Source organism: Camelina sativa, chromosome 2, assembly GCF_030686135.1.
Source record: "Camelina sativa cultivar CO46 ecotype springtype chromosome 2, ASM3068613v1".
Classification (NCBI taxonomy): Eukaryota; Viridiplantae; Streptophyta; class Magnoliopsida; order Brassicales; family Brassicaceae; genus Camelina; species Camelina sativa.
Genome location: NC_141881.1, coordinates 17,886,343 through 17,906,295, shown reverse-complemented (window position 1 = coordinate 17,906,295; position 19,953 = coordinate 17,886,343). Strand labels below are relative to the sequence as shown.

The 19,953-nt window shown below is 37.7% G+C and overlaps 4 protein-coding genes across 11 annotated transcripts; 2 read left to right on the top strand and 2 right to left on the bottom strand.

Moving 5' to 3' along the window:
* Positions 1 to 131: 131 nt before the first annotated feature.
* LOC104724456 (chloride channel protein CLC-c) lies at positions 132 to 4,799 on the top strand. The gene is made up of 8 exons (XM_010442947.3): positions 132 to 820; positions 1,390 to 1,590; positions 1,820 to 1,997; positions 2,137 to 2,399; positions 2,755 to 3,024; positions 3,111 to 4,242; positions 4,331 to 4,425; positions 4,518 to 4,799. Exons 1-7 carry the CDS (start codon positions 615 to 617, stop codon positions 4,418 to 4,420), a joined length of 2,340 nt encoding a protein of 779 aa, XP_010441249.1. The 5' UTR covers positions 132 to 614; the 3' UTR covers positions 4,421 to 4,425; positions 4,518 to 4,799.
* Positions 4,800 to 5,025: 226 nt separating this feature from the next.
* On the bottom strand, positions 5,026 to 10,862 carry LOC104724448 (mitotic spindle checkpoint protein MAD1). Of its 2 annotated transcripts, none has more exons than XR_015580244.1 (16): positions 10,467 to 10,851; positions 10,268 to 10,367; positions 9,996 to 10,156; positions 9,703 to 9,900; positions 9,513 to 9,605; positions 9,292 to 9,408; positions 8,561 to 8,808; positions 8,053 to 8,224; positions 7,194 to 7,310; positions 6,753 to 7,105; positions 6,473 to 6,635; positions 6,095 to 6,185; positions 5,939 to 6,008; positions 5,545 to 5,673; positions 5,414 to 5,452; positions 5,026 to 5,322 (listed from the first exon to the last, which is right to left on the bottom strand). XR_015580244.1 is itself a non-coding variant. In XM_010442938.2 (16 exons), the coding sequence occupies exons 1-16, from the start codon at positions 10,656 to 10,658 to the stop codon at positions 5,233 to 5,235; spliced, it is 2,184 nt and encodes a 727-aa protein (XP_010441240.2). In that variant the 5' UTR covers positions 10,659 to 10,862; the 3' UTR covers positions 5,026 to 5,232. The 2 variants fall into 2 exon arrangements, 1 of the variants encoding a protein (XP_010441240.2); XM_010442938.2 differs by having other exon boundaries at positions 6,902 to 7,105; positions 10,467 to 10,862.
* Positions 10,844 to 15,730, top strand: LOC104724431 (uncharacterized). Its single transcript, XM_087484957.1, has 20 exons — positions 10,844 to 11,179; positions 11,268 to 11,422; positions 11,512 to 11,643; positions 11,763 to 11,813; positions 11,903 to 12,043; positions 12,135 to 12,257; positions 12,362 to 12,439; positions 12,533 to 12,625; positions 12,706 to 12,828; positions 13,076 to 13,159; positions 13,259 to 13,357; positions 13,488 to 13,679; positions 13,779 to 13,854; positions 14,033 to 14,136; positions 14,223 to 14,485; positions 14,566 to 14,652; positions 14,740 to 14,970; positions 15,105 to 15,183; positions 15,273 to 15,336; positions 15,415 to 15,730. The coding sequence occupies exons 1-20, from the start codon at positions 11,089 to 11,091 to the stop codon at positions 15,528 to 15,530; spliced, it is 2,382 nt and encodes a 793-aa protein (XP_087341083.1). The 5' UTR covers positions 10,844 to 11,088; the 3' UTR covers positions 15,531 to 15,730.
* Positions 15,731 to 15,914: 184 nt separating this feature from the next.
* Positions 15,915 to 19,938, bottom strand: LOC104724419 (CLP protease regulatory subunit CLPX2, mitochondrial). 7 transcript variants are annotated; one of them, XR_015580251.1, is made up of 15 exons: positions 19,201 to 19,937; positions 19,048 to 19,109; positions 18,860 to 18,960; positions 18,673 to 18,752; positions 18,411 to 18,457; positions 18,217 to 18,291; positions 18,058 to 18,135; positions 17,802 to 17,864; positions 17,599 to 17,669; positions 17,398 to 17,497; positions 17,161 to 17,265; positions 16,847 to 16,909; positions 16,631 to 16,753; positions 16,365 to 16,517; positions 15,915 to 16,277 (listed from the first exon to the last, which is right to left on the bottom strand). XR_015580251.1 is itself a non-coding variant. In XM_010442910.3 (15 exons), the coding sequence occupies exons 1-15, from the start codon at positions 19,906 to 19,908 to the stop codon at positions 16,233 to 16,235; spliced, it is 1,878 nt and encodes a 625-aa protein (XP_010441212.1). In that variant the 5' UTR covers positions 19,909 to 19,938; the 3' UTR covers positions 15,915 to 16,232. The 7 variants fall into 7 exon arrangements, 6 of the variants coding, with proteins under 6 accessions (XP_010441212.1, XP_087341100.1, XP_087341109.1 ...); XM_010442910.3 differs by having other exon boundaries at positions 18,411 to 18,461; positions 19,201 to 19,938; XM_087484974.1 differs by having other exon boundaries at positions 18,669 to 18,752.
* Between the last annotated feature and the right edge of the window lie 15 nt (positions 19,939 to 19,953).

Genomic DNA, 19,953 nt, shown 5'->3' with positions numbered 1-19,953 from the left:
GAGAATTGAGAAAGTAAGATTTCAAAATATATTTATTTTGTAATTATGTTAGAATAAACAAAAAAAGCTTTGCAATATTATATGATATTGATAATTTGATATCACACACACATTGTTAGAATTAGTCGTTGTTTTTTTTTTTTTTTTTTTTTTTTTTTTTTAAATCAAAATAGTATATCATAACGGAAAAATTATTGACTTTTATTATGTTTTTTTAATTTAGAGAAAAATATCTATAAGTTACCTTATAAAATCCCTTACGAAGAAAGAGAGTTTTTGTTTATGCCTAAATTAGGAGAAGCATATTAAAAAAAAAAATCAAAACTCCTGACCCCCTCTCTCAATCTCATCATCATTCATAACTCTACCACCACCTCCCCCAGAAAAAAAAAAAAAAGATTAAAAAAATAAACTTTTTTTATTTAACATCTGCTTGAGCGCGAGAGGTCTTTTGATTCCAGGATTCTCGTGCCCCTGAATCCAATTAAAACAGCTTCTCTCAAAAGTTTATATATGAGGCTTTGTGTCTGTCTGATCGGGAATCAAAAAAGTTTTATTCTTTTCTAAAAATAAAAATAGAAACAAGATCTTGGGAGGAGGACAAATCAAAATCGATGGATGGTGATCGGAGCGAAGAGCATCATCATCATGATATAGAGATCGAAGGAGGTCATAGTTTCGAGAGGAAGATATCTGGGATTCTCGATGATGGATCTGTCGGGTTTCGACAGCCTCTTCTCGCTAGGAATCGGAAGAACACTACTTCTCAGATTGCTATTGTCGGAGCTAATTCTTGTCCCATCGAAAGCCTTGATTACGAGTCTGTGTTCCCTCTTTTTCTTCTCCTCCACAGAACTCTAAAAATTTCACTTTTTTTTATTTGTTAGCTGGATAAAGTTTCTTAATTTTGGGAATTAGATTTTAATATTCAGAAATGTTGTCGATTAGATTATAAAACATCATCTCAAATTTGTGTTTTGCTTTTATGTTATGAGTCTATGAAGATTCAGTGTCTTGTCCTATTTGTTTGGTAGTAATAGAAAAAAGAATCAAGGAATGGAGCTAAGATTTTTTTGGATTATCTAACGTTTTTGGGTCCCATGTACTTTTTTTTTTATCATTTTATTCATCAATAGTCATAAAAATTGAAGCTTTTTGAGATGGGAGGGAAACTTTTAGCTTCTGTGTCATCATTGCCACTGTGCCAAATCTCACCTGGCTCTAACATAGTCTTTGACGAAAGTGCAATGCTTTTTGGGGCTTTTTAAGATGATATCTTATTTTCAGACAGAACTGACTTTTTTCTTTTTGTTCTTTGTGTCTCTCTTATTGCTGTACTTATGTTACATTATATATCAGGGTGTTGACTTGTGTAAGCTTATTTGTCAGGATCTTCGAGAATGATTTTTTCAAGCAAGACTGGAGGTCTAGGAAGAAGATTGAGATACTTCAGTATACGTTTCTCAAATGGGCTCTTGCTTTTCTTATTGGTTTAGCCACTGGGGTTGTTGGCTTTTTGAATAACCTTGCTGTTGAGAATATAGCTGGATTCAAGCTCTTGCTTACCGGCAATCTCATGCTCAAGGAAAAGTAAGTCTGCACCTTTCATTGTTCATCTCTCTGCTTCTAAGGCATGGTTTAACTTTATCTACTATTCTGTTTGAATTCAGTTTATGCTGTGTTTTTATATCTAAATTCTTAATACAGCTATTAGAATTAAGAATCATAGTCATAGCAATATATGCCTGGATTAATATACTATGTGAAGTTGGAGGCTCAGAATGATGTTTGACAGCCGAATCATTCTCTAAAACTGCAGATACTTTCAGGCATTTTTTGCATTTGCTGGCTGTAACTTGATTTTGGCAACTGCTGCTGCTTCACTCTGTGCTTATATTGCTCCGGCGGCAGCAGGATCTGGTATACCTGAGGTTAAAGCATATCTCAATGGTATAGATGCTTACTCAATATTAGCTCCGAGCACCCTCTTTGTTAAGGTAGGATCCTAAAACATCTTTCCATGCATCTTTGTAGGTCCTTTTGAATTTTAAGCATTTGTTTGTGGGTTAGAGAATATTATGTTATGACGTATTCTCTGTAAACCTTTTTCTAATATGAAATTTATTGTATTGGCAGATCTTTGGCTCTATATTTGGAGTTGCTGCCGGGTTCGTTGTTGGAAAGGAAGGGCCTATGGTGCATACTGGTGCTTGCATAGCTAATTTACTTGGACAAGGAGGTTCTAGAAAGTACCGGCTGACTTGGAAGTGGCTCAGATTCTTCAAAAACGATAGAGACAGAAGAGACCTGATCACTTGCGGGGCTGCTGCTGGTGTTGCAGCTGCCTTCCGTGCTCCAGTTGGGGGTGTGCTTTTCGCCCTTGAAGAAGCTGCTTCATGGTGATTTTCTGTTTCTATCTAACTTCTTATAATTTAGGAGTGATACCTTATGCAGATGAGGTCATATTGTAGTGGGAAGACTCTGAAGTTAGATCTATTAGGTTGTTAGAACTGATTATAATGCACTAAACGAACATTTCAAAACTAGGACAGAGTAAGCTTCTCTCCATACAGAAGAAGTCTAAATAAAGTGCAAAAAGATCACCATGTTTGTCTAGTTTAAATCATAATTCATGCAACATGACTGTTATATGCAGATGGCAGTTAGTAAGCGAGAAACTCTAGGTGATAGTGTAGACTATTTGCCTATATCAAACTTGGAAAAATTTATGTCTCACTTTGTTAAACTTGTTAGGTGGAGGAATTCCCTTCTTTGGAGGACTTTCTTCACTACCGCAGTTGTAGCAGTGGTATTACGAAGTTTGATTGAGCTCTGTCGATCTGGAAGATGTGGACTGTTTGGGAAAGGAGGTCTCATCATGTTTGACGTAAACTCGGGAACAGTGCTTTATAGCACTCCAGATTTGCTAGCAGTAGTATTCCTTGGAGTTGTTGGTGGGGTGCTTGGAAGCCTTTATAACTACCTTGTGGACAAAGTCCTCCGCACATATAGCTTAATAAACGAGTATGTCACTTCTTACCGAGTTAACTCTTTCATAACTTCATTTTCTGACTACTCCCTATTAATTTGTTCTTTTCATAAACTTGCAGGAGAGGTCCGAGATTTAAAATTATGCTTGTTATGGCAGTTTCTGTTTTGAGCTCGTGTTGCGCATTTGGTCTCCCATGGCTTACACAGTGTACCCCATGTCCTATTGGCATAGGGGAAGGAAAGTGCCCAAGTGTAGGTCGATCCAGCATCTATAAGAGTTTCCAGTGTCCTCCAAACCATTACAATGACCTTTCCTCCCTACTTCTCAACACCAATGATGATGCAATCCGCAATCTTTTCACATCCAGAACTGAAAATGAATTCCATATCTCCACCCTTGCCATATTCTTTGTTGCAGTATACTTCCTTGGCATCATAACATACGGCATAGCCATACCCTCTGGACTTTTCATTCCTGTCATTCTTGCTGGAGCCTCTTATGGACGACTAGTTGGTAGACTGCTGGGTCCACTATCTCAGCTTGATGTAGGTCTGTTTTCTCTGCTTGGAGCTGCTTCCTTCCTTGGAGGCACGATGAGAATGACGGTCTCTCTCTGTGTCATACTGCTTGAGCTTACAAATAATCTCCTGATGCTGCCATTGGTCATGCTTGTACTCCTAATCTCAAAAACGGTTGCAGATTGTTTCAACAAAGGGGTCTACGACCAGATTGTAACAATGAAAGGACTGCCATACATGGAAGACCATGCAGAACCGTACATGCGTAATCTGGTTGCAAAGGACGTAGTTTCTGGATCTTTGATATCCTTTTCGAGAGTTGAAAAGGTCGGGGTGATATGGCAGGCTTTAAAGATGACAAGGCATAATGGTTTCCCTGTAATTGATGAGCCACCTTTCACAGAAGATTATGAGTTATGTGGGATTGCCTTGAGATCCCATCTCCTTGTCCTTCTCCAAGGGAAGAGATTTTCGAAGCAGAGAACAACTTATGGTTCCCAAATTCTTAGAAGTTGCAAAGCCCGTGACTTTGGCAAAGCAGGATTAGGTAAAGGGCTCAAGATTGAAGATTTGGATCTTAGTGATGAGGAGATGGAGATGTATGTTGATCTCCATCCCATCACCAACACATCTCCTTACACTGTGCTTGAGACTCTGTCTCTAGCTAAAGCAGCTATTCTTTTCCGACAACTTGGCCTTCGCCACTTGTGTGTGGTGCCCAAAACACCAGGGGTCAGTCTCTCTCTCTCTCTCTCTCATCTCACCCTCTTTCTTGCTCGACTTGTTTATGGTTCTAACGAAAATGTTTTTTGTATCGCAGAGACCGCCTATTGTTGGAATTCTGACAAGGCATGATTTCATGCCAGAACATGTCCTGGGACTCTACCCTCACATTGATCCCCTCAAGTGAATACGGTTAGCCCTTTAGTCTTCAACTCTTTTCTTGTTGCCTGCATTTGGTTCTATATTTGTTTATCAATCTAATGCACTTTAGTTTTTTGTTTCAGGTATACAAAGGAATGGAGAAACAAGTCCTTAAGAGTTTTCTAAAGATCGACGATGTAATAACATGTGAATATCAATAAGTTAAAGCCCAGATGACCAAAATGTCACTTCGGCAATTAGTTTATTTCAATTATTCGTTGAGAATGATTATTGGAAAGCAGGGGAAGGATGATTGTGTCATGAGGTGAATTGGTTGATACGAGTTTTTTGTTTTTTTTTTTTCAAGTCGAAACCAAATATTTATTCAAAACAAAAATAAAAAAGAAGTGCATTTGCGTAATAAACCCATATCAATTTTGCTCTAATCTTCTGTATCTGTAGGTGCCTAGATATTATTGGCGTTTTAAGTTCTTGGTTTCATACAAATCTCTCTGCTTAATCTTCACTTAAAGCAATAAAAGCCTAACTTAACTTAAATAAAAGCCTAACTTACTTAACTTCATTAAACTCAAAAGTGAAAGGGAGCATATATAATGCATTCATCTGGAGCACTGATATACTCTTACGTTCTTTTTATGTAAATCCAAACCAGTTACTTTCATACCAAAATAGAATTAATGACACCACAATTCTCGCAGACATAGCGAACCAGAGATAGATAAAAGATGTCCTGTGCTGACTCTGAGTTCTAAGCTGCGGCTTTTGATATTCATGTTTTCTATTCAGCAGGCTTAAGAAATATACAAAAACCGGGTTGGGAATAAGGATTCACTGCTCTCAATATAGTGTGCGGCGGTTGAATGATTCCATCGTTAAATTGGCTGTAAAAGCTGGAATCGAGTTAAACTTCCTTATGAATATTTCTATCTGCAAGTAACACACACACAGAATGAGATTGTACTCTAAACTAAGAACATACCGTAGTTACCAAGGAAAAAAAAATATGTCTGCACTTTACCTGCTTCGCTATCTCACCCTGAGAGGCATACCCATTGTTCTGAAGGAATTAAATCAGTATCAGTTAATTAACTGAGATAACAGCTTCAAATGCAACATGTCAAAGCTCTATATGTTACAAGAATCACTTACTAGAATACTGGTGTTTTCTGACTCGTATTCAAACTCAAGTTTTTCATCATCACTTTGAGCATATATAGACTGGAGAGTAAACCGAGTCACTGGGATTCCATTGGGACGCTGATGTTCATCCATTACAATCTGCCAGAGTTTTCAAAAGGAATTCACAAGGTTACAAGTATTATAGATGAACAAGAATTTATAGTCATCTATCTACACAAATAATGGAAGGTTAGGCAACTAAACACAGTAAAGCTGAACGCCTTTTTGCAACATATAAACCCCAGTTCATCACAAAGTATTGACCATTACATTTTAGAACTTGATAGTCAACATTATCAGTTAAAAAAAATACGACAAAGAAAGACATTTAAGTGCTGTGCTACGATATGAGCAAGTGACATACCTTATACCCAAAAAGCTCACAACAAGCTCTTCTAAACACGGAAATTCTATCAGCGAAAACAGTTTTGTACCTGTTACAAAGACGCACATGGTTCAGAATGAGAAAGCAAGGGCATAGCTGCAAAGAGTGTTAAACAAATCAAAATCAACAACACACCTCTCTTCACGTTTTTCAAGCGTAGCAATTTGCTCTTTTAGTTGAGAAATCTTTCCAGTTATATGAGAGTCAACTAGCTTCCCAGCATCTCCTGAATATTTATGGAAATATCTTGTCAGAAAAGCTTACGATGTAATAACAATTTTGAAATACTAAAATGTTTCTTCTCTAGCTTTCTTGAGTCAGGCCAACAGCAAGATTTTTGGCCTCCCTATTATATCTCAAGAACCACAAATTATGATGCAGACTAGTTTCCCAGAGAAATTAAGGACGCTTCTCCAGCTTGTATTGAGTTATATGATGAGTGTGAAATTAAATGGTAGACGTGTGGCAACCCCAGTATCAAAAATAGGAAAAGGTTGACAATTAGAAATTTACCAGACTGGTTCTTCAATTCTTCAACAGCTTGAAGTCTTTCTTTTGCCTTCTGCAACTCAGCTTGTAAAGCCTCTATTGTTTGTTTTGCCTCATTTTCAACACCAAGAGTATTCACCATGCGCAAAACCCTTGTATTTGCAGCAGAATAATCACCATGACCCAGCTGCGAATTAAAAAGGAAACAAAATAGATGTTACTATTTCAACCGAACTTTTGGTAGAAGTTAAGGGTCCTAAATAGTACATCTGTTGCTTTTACAATATAAAACATGTCATGATACCTAAGTCAACATAAGATGCAGGACACTAAATTCACCATTCACCCGTAAAAGCTCATAAATTCATTTCGACCATGGTAGATAAAAGTTCCATAAGCAATTTTTTTCTTTGGCAATCTTCTTTTGCAAGCACACATATCTGACGTCTGTACCTTTGACTCCAGTAAAGAAATCTCGGAACGAAGACGATCACTGTCCCTTTCCAGCGACTTATTCCTCCTTGCTTCATCGACTAGTTTCTCATTTAGAAGTTCTATTTCACTACGTAGGCGATTATTGACATCCTTCAGTTGACTTAGATCATTCTCCAAATCCTTTAGATAGTTCTCCTTCTTTGCAAGAGAAGATTCAAACTCCTGTAAATATAAGCAAACTAAGTAAGCCTTAGGCTTCCAACAGAAAAGAAGTAAATTCTTCAAAATAAGAACACTGTTATTCCAGAACCTGAATAAGGGTTCCATCTGTGGCCCCTGCCCCAGGCACAGATCTTTCACTGGTTGACTTCCTTAATTCATTAACAACAGCTTTCAACTGTTCTTTCTCCTCAGTGACCAAAGAGAGCTTTATTATAAAATTAAAAATCTGTTAGTAATAGTGCAACAAAACGATAGAAAATTATATAAGTTATCTTCAGTGAGTCACTAGCAATGTGATACCCTTGAATTGTGATAGTTTCATGGTATAGAAAAAAGGACGTTTGCTACAAATTCTAACAGTAGACTACACACGTTATCACTATCCTGAAAGGAGATTATATTTTCAATAAATCAGCTCATCATAGATTTGAGATAGACTCATGGTTCGATATGAGGCCATTGCACCAAATCTAACAATTGAATACACTCATTAGGAACAGACAGCCTTTCCCCACATTTTGTAGAGAAACTAAATATGTACTAATCGATAACTAAATAAGTTATCTTCTTTGCAAGAGAATTTCCCCAACGTGAACATCTAAAAATACTTGGGATATTATCCTAGAAATATCGTCTCTAACTAGTAACTACATTGCTTATATCAGCTACTTATGAATGCACAGCTCAACAATCAACATGAGATTACAGAGCTAAGTTAGTATATATCCAAGCAAAGACAGTGATACCTGGAGAAACCAAGTAAACAATCAATAAAAAAGAATATTGAATATAAGATGATGAACATTTGAGTGCCACCAATTAAAAATGTTATCCTTTATGCTTTGAGAATCAAAACTCAACTTTAAGAGGCCTAAATAGAGGCCAGCAAGATATAAAAATGCACTTGCGACCCCTTCCACAGCACAAGGAACAATTTTCAATCTTACCATTACTTCAATCCTCTTCACATCTGTTTTGAGAGCCTCAGATTTCTCTTTCGCTAATGCAGCCTCAGTTTCAGCATTCTGTCTGCCAAGTTGTGTAGCCTCCAGAGCCACCTCCAGTTGTTTAAAACGTGTACTTGCTTCCCCAATCTTCAAAGAGCTTTGAACCACCTCACTTCAAAGACAGAAACACAAATCACTAGGAAGTATCATTGATACATGTTGTTAACTCAGAGTGCTTGGTAAACTAGAAATCAGTACTCTAGATGCTCACAGGCCCACACTTGACCTGCTAGACTCGCAAGCTAGAATATCAGTAATTATAAAGCTATATCTGGAAAAAGTGGTGTTGCAAATGTCTATGATATATACTATCTAGTTCACCTAGGAAAAGTCAGGAAAATGTCCCCCATAACAGCCACCTCAGTCTTCTACATAGATTTTTTCATGGAAAGCATAATTATTCGAGACAATATCAGAAGAAGACTCTAGTGAAAAAATCTGTACTTACTTCTGTAGCGTAGAGAATTTCATAACTATGTCATCAGGACAGGATACACCAGGAATTTCATTTAGCAATGACTTCCAAGAGGACAATTCATTGTTCATATTCTCCATGCTTTGCTGCAATTCATGCAATTTTGATAACTCTGACTCTGCCCTCTCCCTACGGCTATTTTCTTCTAGCAATTTCACTTTCAACAACTCAGCATCTACATGCCGTGATTTTAACTTTCTAGCTTCTTGCACTTCTGCTTCCTGATATAATTATCAAGAATCAAAATCTACAAGAAAGACAAGAACTAGATAGACATTACATGGAAAACATAGAAGTGGAAATAAAATCTATAAATGGTATGTCTTCAAAAGATGAAAAATATGTGAGTGCATAACTATTACATGAATAGAACTTCTTACTTCAGTACCTCAAATTGCTTGAAAAGTAAACTCTTTTAAGTATAAATGAGTGTTTAGAAATTTGCATAATTTCTCAGCATGGTTTGCTGCTTATCAGAGTAAGCAAAAGAAAAATAGGATTCTGGGTTAGGTAACGTACTAAAGCGTAGGATCTAATGGTCATGGTAATAAAGAACGCGTACAGCTTCTATTGATGAATAAAACAGAAGGATACAATCAATGTTCTGACCACTTGCATACTCATTTTCAACAGCCGATGCATCTTATGCTGGAACAATTTTGTAAAATCATTACTCGGGTATACTAAGAACTGGTAAAACTTACATAGCGTTTAACTTCCTCCTGAAGATGTTTAATTAATACACTGTTATCCGAAGAAGATGCTGTCTGTGAAGTGAATGACGACAGCAACTTGTCTACTTCAGTCTTTTCTTGCAAACACTGCAAAATCAGAATCAGATGAGACAGAAAAATCAATTCCCAAAACAAATGATACCTTATGATCAGCGTTATTACTTCTAAGATGCAAGTCACATATAGCTTACCTCGTCAAATTTGAGTTTAAGATGCTCTAGCTGTGATCTTAAAAGATTTGATTCCGTCTCTGCGTTTTGTGCCCTACATTGCATCCTTTCAAGCTAAAAGCAAAGGAAAACAGGTGCAAATACGGTGATTGCGTGAGAAACCAAAAACAAAACTTCAGTAAAGAAATCAAGTTTCACAATTAGTACTTACATCTGCACCAATCCTAGAGACAGAAAGCTTTGCTTCTTTACCCAACTGGGCAATATCATTGTTGAGACGTTTTTTCTCCCTGTCAACACTTCCAGATAGCTGAGTTAGTTTATCCTCCAAAAGTTTAGCTTTTTCTTCAGCTGTTGCAGCAGCAGACTCTGCTTTCTTTCGAAGGTTCATTTCATTTTGAAGTTTTACCTGATGTCAAAAGAGGAAAACGATAATGACATTGATACCAATGACAAAGATTTTAAGGAAGTTAAACAGAATTAGCCCATAGTAAACAAATCAACCTCCAGTTCATGGCAAGATTGAAGTTCTTTGGTATACCGCTCTTGAGAATTGTTGATCTCCGTAAGGAGCTGCTCCTGAAGCATCTTTTCACGCCCTTTAGCAGCAGCCAGTTCTTGCTTTGAGTATAATAAATTATCTCGTAATTGCTTTCTCTCCGCATCTGTTGTAGTAGAACAACAAATTCAAATTCGTTAGCAAAATATTTTCCCAATAGCAGCAAAAGCAAAAAGAGAAAGACTCACTAACACATTCAGAAAGAAGACCCTCTCACCTGCTTCGCTGAAGTTGGCATTTAGAGTCTGTAATTGAATCTGATATTCCTGAACTTGCTTCTCCGCTTTGCTAAATGCATCTAGAACATCAGCTTTAACCTAAAACAAGTCGGAAAATTTTTAAAAAATCTCAGATTCGCTAAGCTTCGTCAGATTAAATGTCAATAGAGGCTTAGAGAAGAGATACGAGTAAATAACCATTTGGCGACATTGGTAAGTGCAAAGGTGTTGATCGGACTGATCATTCGAAGTTTGCAGCGGAGCAGGAGCAGGAAGAGGAGAATCTTCGTAGATGACTAGCTGATTGCCGGAACCAGAGGCGTTGGCGGAGATAGGGCTGCCTCCAGCGTCGGACTTGAGCCTTTTCGGCGGCGGAGTTCTCAAAATCATGTTTGCGTCGTAAAATTAAGGTTCCGTTGTCAAAGGAAGCGAGAGATGAATTAGGATTTGAAATGCAGAAGCGCCACTTCTTTTTTTTTGTCTTGAATTTGATGAGAGAGCGTGAAGAGTGAAGACGGAGGAGGGAGGAGCCGGACGGTCTCGTTAAAAACAATAGCCAGCAAAAAAAAAAAAACAAAACTATAAATGGCTAACACCTTAATGGGCTAAGTTAATAAAGGCCCATTTAAACAATTTCCGCACGTGCACATGTAATGACACGAGATCGTCTTCTTCATTTAGCATTAGGGTTTATTAAAAACTCAGATTTTTAAGCATAAGCCGTCGAATCGAATGCATTAGGGTCATTTTATCACAACCCACGATTCCGAATACAGAACACTATCAAGCTTCCAAATCCCGCAACTGTCTCTAAGAAGCCATGGTACACTCTCAAGTTCAAGTTAACAAAGCTCACAAGACTAAATTCTCCTCTAAATCTTCTCGCAAACTCCACAAAACATCACACCAAGGTATCCTCAACCAACGTTTCCGTCTCTTTTAATCCTCAGATACTGAAACAACTCTCTCAAAATTAATCCGTTTTTTTTATGGAATCAGATGGCGGCAGGATTAGGAAATCGGATAGTAGCTCTGTTAAAGGTGCTAAAGCTGCTCGTGTTCAGCGTGGCAAGATGCTTAGAGAGCAGAAAAGGGCTGCAGTTTTGAAAGAGAAGAGAGCATCAGGAGGATTAAACAGTGCTCCTCGTGTTATCGTCAGTGTTTACATATTTGTTACTGGGTTTATTTTGTGTGTTTTGTTGGGCAATCAACCTTATGTTTGTGTGTTTTCTAATGATGATAGGTCTTGTTTCCCCTCTCGGCTTCTGTTGAGTTGAATTCACTTGGTCAAGATGTTTTAAAGTTACTAGCTTCTGATGGTTCTGGTATTGCTTCTTCAACGGTTGCATCTTCTGAGTATAAGCTAAGAGCAACTGTATGTGTATTCTATTCCTGATAAGTCTTTGGTATACTAAGATTGGTTTATATGTATATACATCCACTGCTGAAGTCTAATCCTTGTGGGTTCAATGCTGTGAATAAAAAATATCACAGGTGTTAAAGGCGCCTCATGGAGATATTTTGACATGTATGGAAATGGCCAAGGTATGTGATTTATTGTCTGCATTTGGTTCTTTCTGTGACCAGAGTTTGTCATAGGTGCTTACTGTTTTTTTTTTTGTTACTTGTAATAGGTTGCTGATTTGATGGCTTTTGTAGCATCTGCAAGCTCTCCATGGGAAGAGAATAAATCTAATTTCATAGATTCATTCGGAAGTCAGTGTCTTTCTGTGCTTAGAACAATTGGTCTACCTAGTACCACTGTGTTGATCCGTGTATGTTCTTGCTGCTATATATTTTAATAGCCACCAGCTCTCAAATTTTGCTTGTAGTTGAGCTTCTCATGGTCGTTTTGCATGATTGCAGGATTTACCCAGTGATTTGAAAAAGAAGAATGAGATGAAAAAGATGTGTGCCTCTCAAATTGCTTCTGAATTTCCTGAGGATTGTAAGTTTTATCCAGCAGATACCAGAGATGAGTTGCATAAGGTAAATTTCCGTGACTGATTTCTTATATTAATTTACTGAGTTGTTTTCAATTGTTTTGCTGTCCTTAATTAGTTGAAAATCTATATTTCTGGGAATGTTTGCAGTTTATGTGGTTATTCAAGGCACAAAGGCTTACTGTACCTCACTGGCGAAGTCAACGGCCATATGTTGTGGCTCAGAAGGTGTTTGCTTTATGCTTATATTCAGAACATCTATTTTGAATATGTGAAAAAGGTTTCTTAGAATTTTTTTGTAACTTTGAATGGTGCACATAGGTTGGGATGGTGGTGGATGATGAAAGCTCAGGAAATTGCACTCTACTTCTCTCTGGTTACTTGCGTGCTCGCAAACTTTCTGTAAATCAGCTGGTAATCAATCTATTCTGTTCTCATCAAGCCATTCTACTCTCTATTATCCCTCCTTTATTTATTTATTTTTCTTTAATTAGGTCCACGTTTCTGGCGTTGGCGATTTTCAATTCTCAAAAATTGAAATCTTGAAGGATCCATTTCCCTTGAATGAAAGAAAAAATCAGAATACCATGGAGTTGGATGTTTCACATGATGAAGAGGTATATAAGATATTTTATCTGACATATTGACAAACTTTCATATTATAAAAGATACTTTAGTGCTAGAACTACATCCTTTAAACAAAGCTATAGACAAACAGCTTATATGGTTGTTGTAATCATGTCAGATATCATGATACGATTACTTTCTCAGTAGAGAAATTATTGTGCTTTCATGATACTATTTTCAAGGCCTTCCCTTTGTCAATTCAGTTTATTCTTTTGTACCTGTGTTTGATTTGACCAGGTATTGAAGTCTCTGATTCCTGATCCCATAAAACAAGAGCCTTTAATAGTTGAAAACACTCCAGATCCTCTAGCAGGCGAACAGGTAAGTCTGATTAGTTCTCTTACAAAAGAAGCTCGCAGCTGGCTTGTGTTGTTATTTGTTCTGGATAGTCACTTGTTGCGTAATTCTTCCATTGCGTAGACATGGCCAACAGAGGAAGAAATGGCTGAGGCTGATAAAAATCAGAAACAGGGGAAGCTAAAGAAGAGGAATTTGCCGCGAGGGACTTCAGAATATCAGGTTCCTGGATATTTTTCACTTGATGTTCTTAACCTTATTTTAACTATTCTTCCCTCTGGTGCAATTTCCTCTAAAAGAAATGTTATTATATAATCCCCTCTAATATTGGTTTTTATGATTTGGTTTTCAGGCTGCTTGGATTGTGGATGACACAGATGAAGAGAATTCTAATGATGGTGAGTCCGATGATGACGGTATGGTCTTGGATAGAGGAGAGGATTCCAACCATGAACGAAGGTATGACCAAGACTTTGAGGATGACGGAAAATCACTGAATGTGCGGGATTTTGATAGTGCAACTCAGAACGACTCTGAAATGATGGTAAACTATTTTCTCTCTTACTTTTGTGTCTTACGATACAGTATTTTATCATCATCTGAGTATCTTGGTAGAGTTATAAGGCAATCTGCTCATTAACAGGACGATGAAGACTTGACAGAGGAACAAATTAAGGAGGAAATCAAGAAAATCAAAGAGGCACATGCTGAGGACGAGGGTTGGTGTTTATTCCCTCTCTGGAGTTATTTGCTATATCAGTTCTAATTATATGCACATATATATTTTAAGTCCTTGTAGATTGTCTGAATCTCTTATGTGCTTATTGATTTTGTCGCTGTATTTTACTCGTTGCGATTGCAAAAAGTAAATTAAAATGATCTGTTATGTTTTGTCAGAATTTCCTGATGAAGTAGAAACTCCTATTGATGTTCCTGCAAGAAGGCGTTTTGCAAAGTACAGGGGTCTCAAATCCTTCAGAACCTCCACGTGGGATCCAAATGTAATAACACTGATCTTGATGTGAAGTTCATTATTTTAATTAAACTGTAAAGTGTTGCTAATTTTTATTTCTGTTGGCATATGCAGGAGTCTTTACCTCAGGACTATGCTAGAATATTTGCTTTTGATAACGTCGCCAGGACTCAAAAGCTTGTGCTCAAGCAAGCCCTGAAGATGGAAGAAGAAGACAGAGATGACTGTGTACCAACTGGGTCATATGTACGAATGCATATTAAAGAAGTGCCTCTTGGTGCCGCCTCTAAACTATCCTCGCTTGTGAACACGACGAAACCCATTATAGGATTTGGGCTCTTGCAGCATGAATCCAAGATGTCGGTTCTGCATTTTAGGTAATCACTCTTTAGATATCTGTTTGTTGAGATCTTGGGTTCCCAGCTATCTTCTCATCACCTTTGTCTATGCTTTGCAGCGTGAAGAAGTATGATGGTTACGAAGCTCCTATTAAAACAAAAGAAGAGCTTGTGTTTCATGTTGGTTTCCGTCAATTCATTGCAAGGTAACAAAAATTTTTCTACTTTTTCTGGTGCAGTAGCTTTTCAGTCTTTGCAATCTTTCATAATATTGTTCTGGGGGAAATTTCCAGGCCGGTATTTTCAACCGACAATTTTAGCTCGGACAAGCATAAGATGGAAAGATTCCTGCATCCGGGGGGTTTCTCGTTGGCTTCTATTTACGGCCCAATATCTTTCCCACCACTTCCTTTGGTAGTTCTGAAGATTTCTGAAGGGTCGGGTGCTCCTGCCGTTGCTGCCCTTGGTTCCTTGAAAAGCGTTGAACCCAACAAAATAATTTTAAAGAAGATAATATTAACTGGGTAAGTTATCACCTTCCTCTTTCCAAGTACGATCACATATACTAGTGTTCTGACATGGAACTAAGGAGATATAAAAAAATTGCTGTGAAAAGATTGCTGTAATTCTAAGCTGTTCAAAATATGGTTTGGTTCAGGTATCCTCAGAGAGTATCAAAAATGAAAGCTTCAGTCAGATATATGTTCCACAACCCAGAAGATGTGAAATGGTTCAAGGTGAGAGGGAATAGAATCGATGGATTGAAACTTCTTATATATAAGTTCATACATTCTAAAGCGTTATGGAACAATCTTTGTGTGTGCAGCCTGTGGAAGTGTGGTCAAAATGCGGGCGTCGTGGTCGCGTTAAGGAGCCAGTGGGTACTCATGGTAAGGGAATATTATTAGGAGAGGTTAAACGCTGGAATCTTGTTTTTTGAAAATTTCTTATATATGTGAACTGTGCAGGGGCGATGAAATGCATATTCAATGGAGTGGTTCAGCAACATGACATAGTGTGCATGAACTTATACAAGCGTGCTTATCCCAAGTGGCCTGAACGTCTGTACCCGCAACTCCTTTGATTCCAATTTATAGAATGATGCTGATGATGTTGATGTTTAAGTTTCTCTGAAATCTCATTCTACTTTGGTTATGGAGGTGGTTTAGTGTACGTCCTCCAGTTTTGTCCTGTATGTGATAAAATTATGCATATTTTCTTCCTCATTTTTCACAATACGGATGGGGCTGAATCATTAAGAAGATTAATTGTTAAAGATAAAAACAGACCGATTTTACTAATCATCTCATGGGTTAAGATATTTTTATTACTCAGCCTGGACGTGTTCTGTACATAGAAGTAGAACTGAAAGGGTACGAGAGAGTTACGTTGGATAAAATGGTTAGAATCGTCTCATATAAATCCATAATCTTCTATATCACTTTTGGTTTGGTTAGTCCCGTCGTAATGGAACTTAAGAAAGTGGTCCTATGGCCACTGGTATTAAAGTAACAAAATAGATACTGTATAATAGCATCTTAGTTCTTACAATTCATCTAAGCTCGTACAATATAGAGTGCATTCCTCACACTCACAGGCTCACACATTTTATTCACAACTTATCCAACTAGCACAATTGAGAGTGCTCTCCGCTTATCTTATACTGTTTACTCTTTTATCTCTTTGTTAATGAATCTGAACACTGAAACTACTAAGCTTTGCCGACTGAGATCATTCATGCACTATATATCTAACAATACTCACACCTCTCATATCATCAGCTCGGCTACAAGCTCAGAGCTCTCTTAGCTTCATCCTCATTTCTGTTTTCCTATAACATCAAACAATTTGTGAAGCTTCACAAAAATTACCTTATATGGTGTGTCATATGTGATATGTTGCACTATTCAGTACTTACCTTTGATTCTGTTTCTTCACCAAAATGTTGCGACACATCATCTCCTTTAAGAATTTTGGCACCACATCCTTGGGTTCCAACTAAACCAACAGCCTCTTCATCCACCAGAACCGCCTTTATACTTTGTGATCCTCCCGTCATGCTATCTGGTACCTGTTTACGATTCAAATTTAAGATTTAAAAGCAAGGCATTTGTAGTACGTGCAGTGAACTTCCAATAGATTATCTACGCTGAAGTATCAAGGACAATGAGGATGCATTCCTACCTCATACATTGCTTCGGTGAGGATACTTTCCAGTATAGACCGTAATCCTCGTGCACCAGTGTTCTTCGACATAGCCTTTCTCGCGATTAGCCTCGTTGCGCCTTCGGTAAAGTGCAGTTGGACCTAAAGCATAATTCACACAGCCAAGAGGGGTTATATAATAGCAGAGGGAAGAGGCATATGTATAGTAAACTTTGAGAGGTAAAAAAGAGTTACATTGTTCATGCGAAACAATTTCTTGTACTGTTTACCCAATGCACTCTTAGGCTCTGTGAGAACCTGCATAAGGATTAAGGAACCAGAAAAAGTTATAACTTGTAACAGAGAAAGCTGCCTGAAAGAAAGAGTGTTAAAAGAAATCCATTACCCACTTACTGGAGTGGGACAAAAAAAAACAGTAATAAGAGAGTTCTATACAAAACTTTATATCTTTTTCTTATTTGCACCCTATGGAAAATTATATGAGAAATCGATGTTTGAAAACCATTCCGTAAGTACAGTAACGACTAGCAAACAAGTAGAAAAGTTACCTGTACAAGCTGATCTTCATTTAATGCAGATAAGCTCACTAAGATGGGTAACCTTCCAACGAACTCAGGAATGAGACCATACGCAACAAGATCTTCACTTTGTAACTACAGCCAAATTAACAATACTTATAAATGCTCTTTTATCAGAAAATGAACAAGTTATGTCAATTTGACAATCATATATACATGAAAGAGTAGCATACAATCTGATGAGCCATATAAGAATGTATTTCTTACAGATTCCAACAAGGAGGATGTTACTGCAGCACTACTGAACCCAGAAGTATTCATATTTGTACGAACGGAAGCACCAAAACCAATAGAGGCGTCATGTTGCCTGGTCAAGAGATAAATTTATGGCATTCAAGCCCTATAGTACACAGCGACAAAGATAACACTGAAAACTTTGCTGAATTTATAAAACAAGAGAAATATTACCTTTCGGAAACAGTTTTCTCCAGATCAATAAACGCTCCACCACAAATAAAAAGGATGTCTTTTGTATCCATCTGCATATTTGATTTTCCACCAAAAGGTTCAGCTTTTTCAAGAACCGGAGTATTTTGCCCGACTGTGGCACAATAGTGCATTGTCAAATGCACACAAGAAAGCTTGAAGCAGGAGACTTTTCTCGCATTTACCTGAATGCTATCTCCTCGAGGATCTCTCCGTAATCCTTTCTCGGGAATCGGGACACTGACTACCTGCAAATTTAGTTATTGAACAGAAGCTGATTACCTAGAATGGCAAATGTTATGATGTGATTCGCTCACTATATTGTTTTCTCTCAGATTAGATAATACTATCAAGGCACAGAGTATTCCTAGTCGTTTCTGTCAACAATTTACATCTATATCAGTTTGGAAAAATAAAAGATTTGAAGTAGGAAAAGCTTACAGTTCCTTCCAGTAATTTTAGCAATGACTGTTGGACACCTTCTCCAGAGACATCTCTACCACCATTTGAGCTATGAGACTGACAGACAAAAATAGGTTGGTAAGTACTGAGTAACAACCAATTCAGAATCAAAATGAAAAGAGTGAAGAAAACTCAGACCTTCATAGTCATCTTATCAACTTCATCAATGTACACAATTCCCCTCTGAGCTTCTTCTACATTGCACCCAGCTTCCTACAGTAACAAAATAAAGAGGTTGCTAATAAGCAGTTGTTAAGATTATTATATTCCAAAAGAAGGTATAAAGCTATGGTAAAACCAGAGACATAATATAAAGTGATAGCAAACCATACCACATATAATTTGTACAATATTGATTCCACATCTTCACCAACATAACCTGCCTGGACAAGATGAGTAGTTTAGTTATGCTAAGAGAAAGACTTGTGTGGGGATATCTCTAAAAAGCCAGAAAAATATCACTTCATCATTCAGAACGTTTTTCCAAATGTGGGATAAAGCTTCCCTGATGTATAACATACTAACGTTCAGGGTAACTAACTAGTTATCATTTTCGATTATCCAAATCTTTAAGGGATCAGTGATATAACTTGCCTGAGTTAGTGAAGTCGCATCAGCAATGGCGAATGGTACATTGACAATACGCGCTAAAGTTTTTGCCAGTAAGGTCTTTCCTGTTCTTATAATCAAGAAAGACGCATAAAGGCCAAGATCATTATCATACTAAACTGTAGCTCTAAATACTCTTTTCATGAACATAATGGCAAGTAACAATATGCACCTGAACCAGTAGGGCCAAGCAACAACACATTGCTCTTATCCAACTCCACATGATCGATACTATCATCCTCCATATCAAGGTTACCTGACTCCGAAGCAGACCTGGATTTAAAAAAAACGACCAAAATAATCTAGCTTTCTTGTCACCCATATAATGTATCAGAATGATAAAGAGTATGGAAGACAAACCCTTTCTTCCGAGACGCATGATATATTCGTTTGTAATGATTATAAACAGCCACAGAAAGCACCTGCAGAAGAAAATAAGAAAGATATGTAAACAAGAATCAAGAAAAGGAAAGATATGTAAACAAGAAACAAGAATCCCTAACCGAACCAAACCTTCTTAGCCTTTTCTTGGCCAATGACAAACTCATCAAGCCCTTGACAAATTTCCTTAGGCGTTGGAAGCTTAATCACAGATTGCTTTTCTTTAGTTCCATCCTCATCATCATCCTTATCCTCCTCACCATCTTCATCGCTTCTAAGACCTTGAATTTTCCAATTCCTAGGGAAAGATTTCTGATCACCATCATCACCATCATCATGGTCATCATCAGTCCCTTTAACCTTCCCTAGTTCAATAAAGCTCCCTTGCAAAGGAGAAAGCTTGAATGGTCTGAAGTAAAAAGCGGTTCTGCATTGAGAACAGTAATTAACAGCTTGATAGATCCCTGGTTCTCTAGCTGTCAGAGACAACGGACGATTCGAGAAGATGACGTGCATCTGAGCAGAGCAACGAGGACAATTGACGTCACTCCTGATATGGTCATAATCATCTCCACCACCACCACCGCCGCTGCAAGAGTCCCAAATACGGCGAGAGAAGGATGAGGAAGGGATTAGGGTGTTGGAAGAAGGGCGTAGAAGAGGGATGTGAGGGAGTGAATCGAAGGAGAGAAGGAATCTGAAATTGCGAGAGAGAAGAGATGATGATGATGTTATTGTCTTCCTCGAGACAAATCTGGAAATGGATAAGCTACAAAACATCTCTCTCTGTGTCTCGATGAATGATTCAACTTCTCCACTGGGGTTTTTGCTCAGATTCATATTACTACTCTCTCTATTTTTTTATCTTTTTCCGGCAATGTAAAA

Excerpts from the sequence above, each read along its gene's own strand:
- LOC104724456 (XM_010442947.3), top strand. The coding sequence starts at position 615 with ATGGATGGTGATCGGAGCGAAGAGCATCATCATCATGATATAGAGATC. Across the intron at positions 2,400-2,754 it reads CTTGAAGAAGCTGCTTCATG|GTGGAGGAATTCCCTTCTTT; the intron begins GTGATTTTCTGT and ends TAAACTTGTTAG. Across the intron at positions 4,243-4,330 it reads TGGTGCCCAAAACACCAGGG|AGACCGCCTATTGTTGGAAT; the intron begins GTCAGTCTCTCT and ends TTTGTATCGCAG.
- LOC104724419 (XM_010442910.3), bottom strand. The coding sequence starts at position 19,908 with ATGAATCTGAGCAAAAACCCCAGTGGAGAAGTTGAATCATTCATCGAG. Across the intron at positions 16,910-17,160 it reads ATGAAGATCAGCTTGTACAG|GTTCTCACAGAGCCTAAGAG; the intron begins GTAACTTTTCTA and ends ATCCTTATGCAG. Across the intron at positions 16,518-16,630 it reads TCACCGAAGCAATGTATGAG|GTACCAGATAGCATGACGGG; the intron begins GTAGGAATGCAT and ends AATCGTAAACAG.
- LOC104724431 (XM_087484957.1), top strand. The coding sequence starts at position 11,089 with ATGGTACACTCTCAAGTTCAAGTTAACAAAGCTCACAAGACTAAATTC. Across the intron at positions 12,044-12,134 it reads GTACCACTGTGTTGATCCGT|GATTTACCCAGTGATTTGAA; the intron begins GTATGTTCTTGC and ends GCATGATTGCAG. Across the intron at positions 12,829-13,075 it reads ATGTTTCACATGATGAAGAG|GTATTGAAGTCTCTGATTCC; the intron begins GTATATAAGATA and ends TGATTTGACCAG.
- LOC104724448 (XM_010442938.2), bottom strand. The coding sequence starts at position 10,658 with ATGATTTTGAGAACTCCGCCGCCGAAAAGGCTCAAGTCCGACGCTGGA. Across the intron at positions 9,409-9,512 it reads TTAAACTCAAATTTGACGAG|TGTTTGCAAGAAAAGACTGA; the intron begins GTAAGCTATATG and ends CTGATTTTGCAG. Across the intron at positions 6,186-6,472 it reads AGAATTGAAGAACCAGTCTG|GAGATGCTGGGAAGCTAGTT; the intron begins GTAAATTTCTAA and ends ATAAATATTCAG.